The 13,816-nt window shown below is 43.6% G+C and overlaps 1 protein-coding gene across 1 annotated transcript in view; it reads left to right on the top strand.

Annotated features, from left to right (window-relative positions):
* The window catches only part of UBAC1 (UBA domain containing 1), a 40,005-nt gene extending 28,771 nt beyond the window's left edge, over window positions 1–11,234 (top strand). The window contains exons 8-10 of the mRNA XM_075905522.2: window positions 1,167–1,253; window positions 2,080–2,218; window positions 5,408–11,234. Of these exons, the coding sequence (XP_075761637.1) occupies window positions 1,167–1,253; window positions 2,080–2,218; window positions 5,408–5,523 (342 nt within the window). The 3' untranslated portion in view covers window positions 5,524–11,234. The remainder of the gene's footprint in view (window positions 1–1,166; window positions 1,254–2,079; window positions 2,219–5,407) is intronic.
* The last annotated feature ends 2,582 nt before the right edge of the window (window positions 11,235–13,816 follow it).

Raw genomic sequence — 13,816 nt, 5'->3', positions numbered from 1 at the left:
CTGGTCTGCTGGAGACCAACAGACCAGGGAGACGGGGAGCAAAGTCGGGGAGCACGCGAGTAGCGGACAGCCCAGACGCGCCGCGGCTGTCCAGCTGCCGGCGTGCTCCGCGGCTTTGCTCCCCGTCTCCCTGGTCTGCTGGAGACCAGCAGACCAGGGAGACGGGGAGCAAAGCCGCGGAGGACCCGGGCAGTGGGACTGCGGTGCGTCTCGGTCCCCCGCCCGTGTCTTCCTGGTCTGCTGGGGGAGCAGCTAGTACGCCCCCCCTCCCCCCCTCCCAGCAGTCCAGGCTTTCCTCCAGACACCTGTGGTAGAGCAGCTGGGGCGCTGCCGGTTGGTCCCGCAGCGCCGCTCTGGGCGCTACTGGACCAACCCGGCAGCATCCCGTCTGCTCTGCCCCAGGCGTCCTGATTCAGCCACTGCTTGTCAGTTTCAGCAGCGGCTGAATCAGGACGCCTGGGGCAGAGCAGCTGGGGTGCTGGTGGATTGGTCCAGTAGCGCCGAGGAGCGGCGCTACTGGAGCAACCCAGCAGCACCCCAGCTGCTCTGCCCCAGGCGTCCCCAAATCAGCTGCTGCTGAAACTGACCAGCGCCGACTACAGGAAGCCCGAGGCAGAGTTGCTCTGCCCTGGGCTTCCTGGAATCAGCCGCTGATCAGTTTCAGCAGCAGCTGACTTGGGGACGCCTGGGGTTCTTAAGTTGAATCTGTATGTAAGTCGGAACTGGCGTCCAAATTCAGCCTGTTGAAACTGATCAGAGGCTGATTCCAGGAAGCCCGGGGCAGAGCAACTCTGCCTCGGGCTTCCTGTAGTCAGCCGCTGGTCAGTTTCAGCAGCGGCTGAATCTGAACGCCAGTTCCGACTTACATACAGATTCAACTTAAGAAGAAACCTACAGTCCCTATCTTGTACGTAACCCGGGGACTGCCTGTATACTGTGCTATATTTTCCTCTGTTTCCAGAAAATTCCTTTGGCTCTTCTAGTGAGGAGATTCTGACTTGATAAATCCAGTGGGGATTCTTAAAGCAGAGACATCACCTTCTGCCCCTTTGTACATGGAAAAGCTTTTCTGCAGAAGCGGAGATACGATTAATTCCTTGTGAGTGTTATAGCTGCCATGGACCATGCTAAATGCTGTGTGTAATAAGCGATGTATTCTAATTTAGGCTGTCATTGCCTTGATGGAGATGGGCTTTGATGAAAAAGAAGTGATAGATGCACTCAGAGTAAACAACAACCAGCAAAATGCAGCAGTGAGTACGCTCTGTTATTTTTATTCCTAATTACTATCATGATCATTTGGTCAATTGAGAATTCTTGATCACTGAACTGGATGGCACTTGGTCGTACTTTAATTCAAACTAGCCTCATGTAACACGGCTTGGCTTTTCGCAGTCCAGCCTAGCATTTATTGGAATTGAAGCAAACATGATGAAATATCATGCATCATTGGAAAGCAGTCACTAATGGGCTAGAGAGTGGCAGTAAACAAGCCTTCTCCGCAAAGAACTGCTTCCAGAGGGGAAATGTTGAGATGGAAAACTTTGGCCGGAGACATGGGAATTGGTTTTTGAGGTTCTCATTTGAAGGAAGATCACCTCATCCACAATATACTCTCACTCACTCTCTTTCATTTTATCCTCTTCTGAAAGAAGGAGGGTTGAGTTGCCCTTGCTGGATTTCGAGATGTTCTCCTGGCAGCGAGATTAGTCAGCTTCCTCTCCAGCTTTCGCTTTGGGGGCCTCCTAGAAAGTTATCGTAGAGGAGGATGACAGTGCTGGGGCAAGCTGGACGTTTCCAGTGTGACCTACAGAGTGTCTCTTCATGTGGGTTTGAGAGCCAGAAATCACTTTTCTTGCTGTATGAGGGGCTAGTCCAGCTCCCACTGGAGTAATGGGAGCCTTGGAGTTGACTTCACCCGGAACAGGACCTAACTGAGGAGTAGTTAATGTGTTAATAGATATAACTTTGTCTAAGATGTTCTAGCTTGTGCCTTATTTACATGAGGGATTGAAGTCTCTGGAGTTTGCGTTTCAATTGAGCTAATTATAAACTTGTCATGCCTGCTGACTTTTACAGTGTGAATGGCTGCTGGGAGACAGAAAGCCATCTCCAGAAGATTTAGATAAGGGGATTGACACCGCTAGCCCTCTCTTTCAAGCCATCCTAGAAAACCCAGTGGTACAATTAGGGCTGACAAACCCTAAAACGCTGTTAGGTAAGTACTGTCCTGGCTTTTGACAAATATGCATTGCTTCTACAATTGCTGACAATCAGAAAATACTCTATTTAAATAAAGCCAAGTGAATATATGGGGAAGGGGCAGCTCTTCACATTTTCCCCCTTATGCAGTGTAATAACATGCTGTGTATAATGCCATGCAAGCAGTGTGGGCTTGGGAATAATCATGGGGCTGTGTCAGAAATAACACAGTGTCTAGGAAATGACAAGTCTTAGTCCATATCTGTGAAAACAGCAAAGAGTCCTGTGGCACCTTAAAGACTAACATTTATTTGGGCATAAGCTTTCATGGGTAAAAACCGCGTCGTCAGATGCATGGAGTGGGAATCACAGAGCTTGGGGGCACTCCATGCATCTGATGACGTGGTTTTTACCTATGAAAGCTTATGCCCAAATGAATCTAGGTGAATGAGTTCAACCTGTGCTATCCAGAATGTCATGGCTATTGGCTAGAGCATCCCTGCAGATCTAGGCGATCAGTTGCACCAAACTTGACCAGAGTTTGTCAGGGAAAATTTAGAGTTTTGCTTGGTATCGTGGGGGGCCTTAGCTACAAAAAACGTGGCAGCAAATGCGCACTGTATTGCAGCTTACTATAGATTAAAGTCTGCTCATTACTCAGAGGGCAGTAGTTGGCTGAGTTTAACTGAACTGAAAGCTGCCAGCTAAGGACTTCTGTGTCTGTCCTGCCAAGGCTGAAATAACAGCTGTGGACACATGCTTCACCCTTTTTGGAGTTTTGCCCTATAGAGCATCTGTTTCCCTCCCTCCCCTCAGTCAGAGAGCATCTGTAGCTGGGAAAGTCACATGATTAATGCACCCAAAAGTGACTGGAATGCAAATTGTGGTGGTTGGGTTACTCTGAGGAAAGTCTGCACAGTCGATATTTAGTGGAGATATTTAGTAGGGAGAAATTTGGCCTTTCTGCAACATAAACATGCTTCATATTTAGTCTCAGGGTTGCCTAGACTTTTTATTTAAAGGCATGCTTTTAAACCTAGGGTGCATATGAATCCCCTTGCAGTGGGTCTCTTGAACACTTACATGTACTGTGAAGTTTTGTGGGTTTTAAATAATGTAGGAGTTGAACCCGCCCACTCTGATTTCGAAACAAGTGGCATCTTCGTTTCAGAAGGAGGGTTCCATGCTGCAGCTCAGGATATAAAAATAGAAAATGTCATTGTACAGCTTGGATGAACATCAGAGTGCATACTGTTGCTAATGATACCTCTGCATATTGGCAGTGTCATGCATACTGGCACCAATATTTGCATTTAATTAAAAAATACTTAGTCCTCCTTTAGTGCAATATATTTTGAATCTCTAACTTCTCCTCAAAATGGGAGGAAGCATGGTCTGGTGCTTGAAGCATGAGAGCTCTATTTTATTCTCAGTTCTTCCAGAAACCTGCGTTGTGACCTTGGGGAAGTATTTATAGTCTGCCTTTCAGAGGTGATGAGTACCTACAGCTCTCGTTGATTTTATTGAGAGCTGTGGGCACTTATCACCTTTAGAGAATTGGATCATTGAACTTTCTGCTTGTTTGCCAGACTGTTGTGTAACTTGTTACACTGACCTTTAGGAGACTGCTGAAAAGGTCAGATTTGTGATTTGTGTGTGGCCCACGATGAGTAAGTGTTCCAAACTTCAGCTTCTTCTTCGAGTGGTCCCTGGGGGTGCTCCGCTCATGGTGTCGGGCTTGTCCGGGCGCCGCAGCTGCGGCACTGGGACGAGCCCGACACCATGAGTGGGGCACCCACGGGGACCCATCTCGAAGAACCATCGTTACTGCACGAAGGTGAGTAACTTCTTCTTTTCAACTCTGTGGGAAACTAAATGTTTGTCCGGGCCACACTGTCCCAAGCCTCTGTAACTATTGGATCAAATGTTCTTGTTTCCTGCTGCATTTGCAACCCAAATGTTGCAGCAATGTGCTAATGCACAAGAACCACAGTGTCACGGACTTGTCTGTTCATCATCCAGACAGAGCGAAATGCAAACTAATTACACTCCGGTCATCTGAAGACGTGGGTGGTGCCCACGAAAGCTCACAATACCATCCTCATGTTTTGTTAGTCTTTAAGGTGCTACCAGACTATTTGTTTTGTAAGAGTTTTTTAAGTGAACATAAACATTGAGAAGTGAATGAGTGGAGTAATCTTGGTGGAGGGGTTATTTGACACAGGTGAAGCAAACTATTTTTAGCCATTTGGGCCTAGAACATCAGTCAAATCTCCAAAGAAAAGGGACCATCTCTTCCCCCCTCCCCTGACACACACATACCATGAGAGCTGGTGTCTGCTGTCTCCATGGCAGCTTGCATGCCCTTGACTCCATGAGAGGGCAGTGATTAGACTGATGAAGGAAGGAGCTTGGTGACTGGTGGGAGAACGTGTGTTGTTCCTCCTCTAGCCCCAGAGAGTAAGATCATCTTGTGGCCAAGGCAGGGGAGCTAATAGCCTCACCGGACCCTGGGCAAGGTGAGGGCCGGGCCTGGGCAACCAGCCTTCAGTGCCTCCCAGGCTATGGTGCTCCTCCCTGCCGAGCCCTCAGAACGGCCCGGAGCGTGGCACTCCAGCAGCAGTTTAAAGGGCTCTAGATGGTGTCGCTGCCACAGTGACTGTGGCTGGGAGCCCTGTAGCCAGGCCCCAGGGCAGTTCCCTCCAACCCTCCCCTGTCAGCAGCAGGCCTGGGACTCAGGAGATTACGGTTCACTTCTTGGCTCCGCCGTGGGCTCCCTGTGCAACGGAACTGCATGCCTCTGTGCCGTAGCTTGATTACTCTCCCAAAGCCTTGTGAGGTAAAGTGATTGGTGGAGGCACGGAGATGGATGCCCTAGGAGTATCTAGGCAGAACATGACACAGCCGGCTGTTGTTCTACTTCCTTCCTTCCACCCCCAATAGGCACAGCCAGGAGATGTCACTGGCAGTGCCTCTCCAGTGGAGCTGTGTTGCCAGGGAGAGAGGGGGAAATGAGACAGAGGTCTATCTGAGGGTGGCTCTGGCCTCTCTAGACCTTCTGTCCTGACCGAGTTGTGGTGATCAAAGCAAGTCATGATTTATTCTGCAATTTTAAGCTAACTTTATTTTGCAAAAATCCAAACGACTCAATATTGGCCAAATAAAATATCATTAACTGAGTTTTGACACCTCCTCCTCTTGACAGCCTTTGAAGATATGCTTGAAAACCCCTTAAACAGCACTCAGTGGATGAACGATCCAGAGACGGGACCTGTCATGCTACAGATCTCTCGAATCTTCCAGACGCTGAACCGCACATAGAGGGGAATGCCGATCCACTGTGCCACTTCTTGCTGTCTCTAGCTTCACGTTTCCTGAACAAGAGGGAACATACATTTTTTGGGAGGAGGGAGAATAAAAGGGGGAGGGGGAGCTGATGGAAGAAGGTAGCAGAGGAAGCAAAATAGCTTGTTGTTGTTTGGATAGGCACATCTCAAATAAGAGTGTGTAGTTATGGCCATCCTGAAGTTAGTAGCCTTGTGGATTTAGTTTTAGTGGAGAGGTTTGAAGACTTGTCTGGGTGGGTTTTTTTGTTTTTTGTTTTTTTGCTTTCAGGTGGTAGGTTGAAAATGAAATATATATCCAAATACAGGAAAAGGCTTTGTGAACTCAACTTAGCGTGTGATCGGCAGAGAAAGTGATAGGTGACGTTGCCTCATGTTTCGGTCTTCTTACTCAAAAGGCCTGTGACTTCAGTTTTACTAGCTAGCGGTTGAAGCGTCTGGCTAGTGTTTACAAAAGGTCATTGACCACTATCATAGGATAGTAATCATATTGTTCATCTCTATTCAGTGTTAATTTATATCTATATCACAAAATACTTTTAAAATTGACACTTAGGAATTCATTTTTTAAAATAAGTCCAAATGTCGAGAGAACATGTTGTTATCCAGGCTTGTCCGTCTTGCATTCTAATTTAAACAGAATAATTCAGAGATGGAATTTCTTTAATAAATAGCATTACTTTTTCTTATTTATTTTCTGCGTTAGTGTTTTCCAATCCTGCAGGAGAGCTCACTCAAATAGATTAAAGATGCAGTATCTCTTCACAAAAATGTAACTTGCCATTCCAGCACTTAGACTGTCAAGTGCTACAGTTCATAGGAATATCCTGTTTTAACATATCTTAGTTTGAAAGGTGACAATGTTTCTCTGTCGTTGTCTATTTCTGAATGTATATTTTAGGAAAGAAATTCTGTTTTTTAAAATAAGTCCTTTTCAAACTCCACTGACAATGCCAAAAGCTGCTAACTTGCTTGGGTTTTAATTGGAAGGTCATCTGCAAAATGAAACCATCATCCACACAAATATTTAGGTTTTTGTCCTGATTTTGCTTGCTTGTGTACAACACATTGAATAAGGAATTTTCCTCTGCTTCTTTTTTACCTTAGAAATATCCGGTATGTCAGGTCTTGTCTTCTCTTGTCTGTCATTGGAAGATTCACTGGAGGTCTCAGATGGGTATTGTGAGTTCTGTCAGCCTGCGAACTAAAGGAGTACAAAGGGCTGGATTTCACATATAGATCTCTTCTTCCAGCTGTTCATACTGCACTTGTTACACAGCTGATAATTCTTAAATAGTTGGACTAAAAATCACTTCCCTTTTCAATTAAGTTTCACCTGCGTGGTATCTTCAGTGCAGTAAACAAGTCCTCCAGTAGTCTATAGAATCTGCCAGGAAAGACAGGGAAGCCCAGGATGTACTATAAAAAGTGCGCTGAGAAAATAAACCTTTTACTCCTTCAGTACAGACCGCAAAGGTATGTATGTGTGTTGTGAGAGGATATTCTGCGTAACTTTGCAGGCCACCTTTTAAGAGTGATTTTACGTAGGGCAGCTAGATTGGGACGTAAACCACACAACAAGTTTTGGCCTGAAGTTGGCACCTGAACTGTAATAATATGCAGCTGAGACACACAAGTTGCCAATTTCACATAATTAATTTGATGGGTGGGGAGATCAGTCACTCAGATCTTATCTTTCCTTACTATCCCAGTTTCATTTCTGGCTTTTGTAATATCCCAGTGACTGTCTATTGCACTTAAACAAATTACTGTAAGGTGCTTAGATCTCCACATTCAGAAGTAACCATTTCAGCACCCCCTTTTTTGCTTTCTACCTCTTCCTGACAGCCTCTAAATTTAATTGCAGTTTTAGTCTTAAAAACTAGGTGCTGGATCCTTCGTCTCAATAATTACTCAAAACAGTCCTATTTGATTTCAGTGCAGCTACTCATATAAGTAAGATATAATATTAAGAATAACATTTAAACAAGTTTCCTGATGCTGAAGGATTTCAGTTCATTCAATCAGTCTCTTTTGTCGTGGTTTTCTTGAAATATTACCTGAGGGTGGTGTTTGAAGTTCTGAGCATTTGAGGCACTGATATGTATGGAATTCCCTCTTCTCTTCAAGTTTTTGTAAATAATCAGTGCTTATTTCCACAGGAATCACCATCATGTGATTATATCCTGAACAAAAATTGTTCCAGACTGTGGTTCTGAATGTATTAGACATAAGTTGAGATAGCAACATGTCCTGTAAGAACTTAGGGTCTGATTATGTTCCCATTGTCAAGTCCAAGTTCTCATTGACTTCCATGCCATAAGATCAGACACTTTAAAGTAATTCATAAACAGTGATTCTACAAAGAGGTTAGATACTGTTTTTATCTACATATCCTTCAGCCTTCTAAGTGCGGCTGCTTGTGCACCTCTGCATTATCCCCATGGTAGTAGACTTGAGTTAGATTGTATGGTTTCATCTCTGTTTACTGAACAGGATGCATTTGTTTCTATGTCAGGTTTATCTAGGTGACACAACTAAATCAAAACTGTACCCCTTGGCACGTCAGAACAGGTTCAACACATCTTTTAAAATAGCTTTCAATGTAATTGCAGGCAAGAATGCCCTGTTTTTCCTGCTTTCCTAATAAAACTAATATGGCAACTATGGTATAAGAAACCTTATGATTAAAGGAATACTGTGTCTCTTAAAAAAAAAAACCTAAAAAGTGTGAGGATTTGCAGTTTTAGACCCTGTTATTTCAAAGCTTCGCTATATGTGTAGAAGGAGAGAGGCTGGTTGTCATTATAAAGTGTCCTCCAGCCTTGGTTTTTTGATATGGCTTTTTTAAAAATGTTTTTTGTCTTTTGAGAAAATTTCCAGTGGCCAATATCTGGGATTAGTAGAAGGTTATATGGATTTAATGTTTTTCAGTGAGATTTAGGCATGAATAAAGACTTTCTTAACTATGTCAATTCAAATGTAACTTGGAATGCCACTTAAAGAATCACTTGATTGAACTCATTAATATGAATGTTTGACACTAATACATGTCCAGTGGCACATGCTATGAGCTGGATGGGTTGCTACTCCAACAAGGTTATTGTTGCTTTTTTGTCTATTGTGGTTGCAGTTGTGGCAATTCTCCTGTGCTTTCTAGGATTCTGAAAGCCTAATTATCACTGTATTGACTAGCAGGCTGGGATTCAGCATTTGCAGGGGCTGGTCTCCAGGTAGTGTAACAATGAAAGGATTGTGAGTTCAAACCTGCAAAACCATGAGAGTCATGTGAGTAGACACTTTAAAAAAATGTGATTACTTGTGTGAGTAAGTAGTATTTGTGTGAATAAAGATTTGCAGGTTTGAGCCATGTGCTTGAATCTCTAAAGTCCCCGTTAACGCTAGCAAAGAGATTAGCAGTGGTGCTGACAAAGTGTCTTGTTGCATCATCAGAACTAGGCCAAGGGAGAAGGTGGAAGATCGATAAAACCAAGGACAAATGAGGAAATGGGCCAGGTAGCTGGATTATTTGCTGCAATATTGATGGCTTATAATTGTTCTTATACTAGGTCTGTACTTGCCCCATTAGTTGACATAGACAATCGCTTACCTTTTGATATGTCTGACTCTTGAAAGCTAGCTAGCTATTTATTTAAACATATATATATTTATAACTTATAATTTTGTCATCACAAAGCTTTGATATTTTTAATAGAAATGTTCTATATAGAAGTTTGTTCTCAGGGCTCCCTATTTATACTATCTTTATAGTGCGATGCATTTAAAGGGATGTATTAGGGCTGGGAGGGAAAGCCCGATGCCACTTTGTAACTTAGACATTGGCTGGTCTTGACCTGGGAGCCAAAGCTAGCATGAGAATTTGAGCCACTGCAGTAGGCAAGTCCAAAGAATCCCACCATTGTTTCCTCTTCAATCTCTTCAGGGTGGTGAAATGGTCACACAAGAATCCACAGCCGCTTTGCACATTAGTGACCTTTACACAATTCTGAGAACACTTATGCTTTGTGTGTATCAATGGAAGTGGAAAGCTAATTCACGCAGATTGTAGTACAGTGGTCAGTACACTTGTTCTCTGCTAGGAGTGGAAGAACTCATGTCTGCAAGAGCTCTGAAGTTTCTGGACAATCGCCCCGCATTTGGCCACTAGCAGCCTGTCACAGATGTTCCCCGTGATCCAGGGGCTGAGAATCTTTTGAATTAGTGCATTGGAAGAAGCTGTGCAGCTCGATACCAGACCACATGATTGTTTCGATCACTGTGTCAGCATAACTTGCCTATTGAGCAGGCACACACGTTGTTCCCAGTAGTCTGAGTTTCAGAAGTTGGATTATACGATAGTGAGAATGGTGTCCAAAGAAAATACCTCATTCTTCTGCCCATTAGAGTGGCATTTTTGTCAGTTGCTAATATTTACTCCTAGGACTTTATAAAGGGCTGCTGGAATAATTGCATCCACAGCTGGATATTTTCATTCACAGATATATTGGATAAGATAGTTTAAAAAGGAAATAAATTCTCATTGTTCGGGGCATGACCCAGTCTCTAAATGTATCATCATTTATGGGCAGATTATTCCTCTGAAGCATTTGGTGCTGGCCATCGCTAGACTAATTAGCAGACTAGCCTGCCACTAGTCTGAGCCAGAGTGGCAAATCCTATGATCCTTGCAAGTAAAGCAAGCAGTGCATATTAAGTTTACATGTACATGGTTTAAAAAGTCAGTGACAAACTTGCATCCCAACTGTTTGTCATTACAGACGGCATGTGTTTAACATGTGGTATACCTTTTGCCCCAGGCTTAAATGCAGATCCCTCTTTGAAGCATACAAACATTAATAAATGTAAAAGCCCAATTCAATCAGAATTTAATGTTATAATTTTTTTAATATCATTTTCTCAATGTGGGGGTGAGGAAGGTTGTGCTAACATTTTTAAACTAAAAACCTACCAATGAAATGTTTGTTGTCTTTTTTGCAGCTGGTAAGCCCTTTTTTAATTTGCAAGTTTGTTTTTATTCTAATTGAATGAACTGTACAAGAATGTGATTTGCCATAAAGCACTGACCACAAAGTAGCACTAGTGAAGTTACACTGTAAGGTACTCAGACTTAACATTTTTCATTTAATCTGTGTATAAAATAATTGGGTACAATACATTGTTTTTATATAGAAGTGACACTGATGTGTAGCATGCACAGTTGTTTTTAAGATGTGATATTACTTTTATGAAGATTAACTTGGGTGAATGTCAACAAACCTTAGAATTCAGGGTTCATTCTGAAACTTAAGAGCATGGATCAGTGATCTGCTACACATCGACAGAAAGATTGAGCATCAATTAATGCTAATACTAAACATTTGTCACCCATTTTTGCTTTAATATGATGGTCTGACGAAAAGAAAATCAATGCTGTATTCTTACTAATCTGGTCCCTTTAAAACAGCCAGGCTGTTACCAGTAGACATGTATTTTAAGAGGCTATCATGAGTGTTCATTTAGCGTGGCTTTGCTGGTAACTGTTAGTATGGCAAAGTTGGACTCATAAGTGTGACTAGAATGAACGCTGAGTCTTTAAACCTACAACGCGCGCACTCTGAGAATGATCTCGTAATGTGTGTTGTAAATTTATAACATCTTCGAATAATAAAGTTTTTTGATTTATTACAAGGTGTTTCTAAACCTTTTGAAAAGTATTATGGGGCTGACAAAACCAGTTTACTGACCAGTCTGTATCAGAAGGATTCTAGAACTGTGTGCCTACTGGTAAGTGGTTCATTGACAGACTTACTGACCAGTTCTACTACTGACAAACAGTGAATAACACAGTCTGAGTCCAATAATCCATTCCTCCTTCCTATCCACTTGCCTCCTTCAGGGTGAAATTCACCCTAAGAGCTAAAATGGAGCATAGATCTTATGCTGGCTTTCTGCCTAAGGGTGAATATTTGCTTAACGAGTATTATCCTGAATCTTAATTGTTTGTTTGAGCTGAAAAAAGTCTTATCCCACGTGCTCCACTGGAGCAACAGACTGACTGGCAAATTGTGGCCTAGAAAGAAATGGAGCTAGAATAAATAGGGATAGTTTGGAAGCAAGGCAGGATGCATCAGAACCATCACTTGAATGAGAATTACCTAAAATGCTGCTCCTACTCATATGATACCAGTGCTCCAGCAGCTATTTGGGAACATACTGGAAGGCTTTCTTCCTACATTTGCCTGTGTGTGATTCCCTTGGAGGCCAGCTGAGCAAGAAACATACATGCGAGATGGTTTTGTGGTGGGTTGGATCCCCTGGTGTAGTAATCATGCCCCTGATGCCTGCATTCCTAGCCTTAGGGCTCCCTGTCACCTTGTCCTGCTGGGCCAGAAGCTCTGGTCTCTCCCAGATGAGGCACAGAATTAGGGTTACGACCCCCCTGCAGAGCAAAATAGACACTGAACCACTTCAGGTCTGGGAGGGCTCAGCACCCAGGAAACCACCCCAAAAGGGACCAAACTCCCAAATAGATGCATCTTACTCTGTGTAAGCCCCCTTTATGTTAAATGCCAAGACATCTACACTTTAAAAGACGTTGGTATCTGCGTTCCTGAGACACCACTAACAACCCGACATGTTTTCAGGCCATCGGGATGGGAACCCAGAACTTTAGAAAAACTCCTATGAATGACAGCACAGGGTTTGGTGACACTGGGTGATTGTGAAATCAAAGCCAAAGAGAATTCCTGGACACACTTCCTCCACACTGGACACGTCCACCTCTCTAGCAGTGCTCTCACGGGGAGGAGTCACAGGCCCCCTGTGCTTTATGGAAATTGACTTATGAATATGCATAACTCAAAGATGCTTTCGATAAAATACCTCCTGTAACATACCAGTTTTGATGTTACAATCTGCTGAATGTGTGTATCCTATTTTTGTGCATGTGTCTTTCTTGCATGTGACATTAGAAATATGAAGTGTGGATCTGTTTCTAATTCTAAATGTGCTAATGAGGGCCATTGATGATGTTCCAGCAACTTAATGGCTCAGTGATCAAGCCAATGACCTGTGAATGGTTTTATTCTTCCTGAAAGCCCAAACTGTTGTTGGCCCTAGAAAGACATGAGGCCAGGCCTCCTGATGCTGAAACCCATTTTGGATTTTTCCACTCGAGGTGAAAAAAGTTTGAACTGAGTACAAAGAATTCCTGTGTTGACCAAATGGCTATGGGGGTGGGGTGGGGGGGAACCAAACAATAAGGGCAGTTGCCAGACACCAGGAGACGCTCCCCCCCCCCCTGCACTTAGCACCTGACATGCCTGCTGGAAACATCTAAATCTGAACGGGGGAAGGATCGGGGCCAAGTTAGGAGGCTGCTTAGCTTGTGAAAGATGTGTAGAGCAACTGTTTAGAATAAGAATTTGCATGTAACAAGTTTCTTAGTGGATTAGGATTAGCTGTTGGGGTTTTTTGTTTGTGTTAATTTAATATCTATGACCTGACTGTTTTCCCTTGCAACCACTTCAGTCCTACTCTTTATACTTAATAAAACACTTTTATTTATTATAAAGACCAGTGTAAATAATTTGTTACGGTGGGGGAAAGGGAGGTAACCACTGTGCATATCTCTCTTTCACTGACAAAGAGGGCGGATCTTACGAGCTTTCTCTGTGTAAAACTTTTACACAGAGTATGATGGATTTATTTGTGGTTCTTTTGGGGGGTTGGTTTCCTGGGTGCTACATCCTTAAGGCTGAGCCCACCCAAAGCTGGTTCAGCATCTGTGTTGTTTTGCAGGGGGGGCGGTAACCCCAACTCTGCCCCTTGACTAGGGGGAGATCAGAATTTCTGGCCCACTAGGGCAGGGGTGGCGAGCTCCAGATGGCAGGAAGGCAGGCATCAGTGGCATGATCAGCACATTGGAGGACAAGTCCAAGGGCATTGCTGTGATTCGGCCCATCAGAGGTTAGTCTGGAGAGCATCTGTATGAAATATTCAAAGAAGTGCAATGAAGAATATTTGCAAAGAAGAATTGGACACTGCAGCATGTATTTAAGGAGCCTGCCATGATCTCCCATACATCCTTTGCAGAAGATGACCTGGCTCCCAATTCCTATCGGGTATTCCTTCAAACTCTCCTTCTCCTCTGCCTATATCATGTGGCACAGGGCTGGTTAGATACTTTGGTGAGGCTCCAGTAAGCATCTGATTCGGAATTTGGAAAGGTTTCCATTAGGAAGTTTACAATTATCCTACGTCAGCTGGAC

Source organism: Pelodiscus sinensis, chromosome 23 (genome assembly GCF_052426305.1).
Source record: "Pelodiscus sinensis isolate ZL-2025 chromosome 23, ASM5242630v1, whole genome shotgun sequence".
NCBI lineage: Eukaryota > Metazoa > Chordata > Testudines > Trionychidae > Pelodiscus > Pelodiscus sinensis.
The sequence above is the reverse complement of the archived record's forward strand: the minus strand, read 5'-3'. Positions and strand labels throughout refer to the sequence as shown.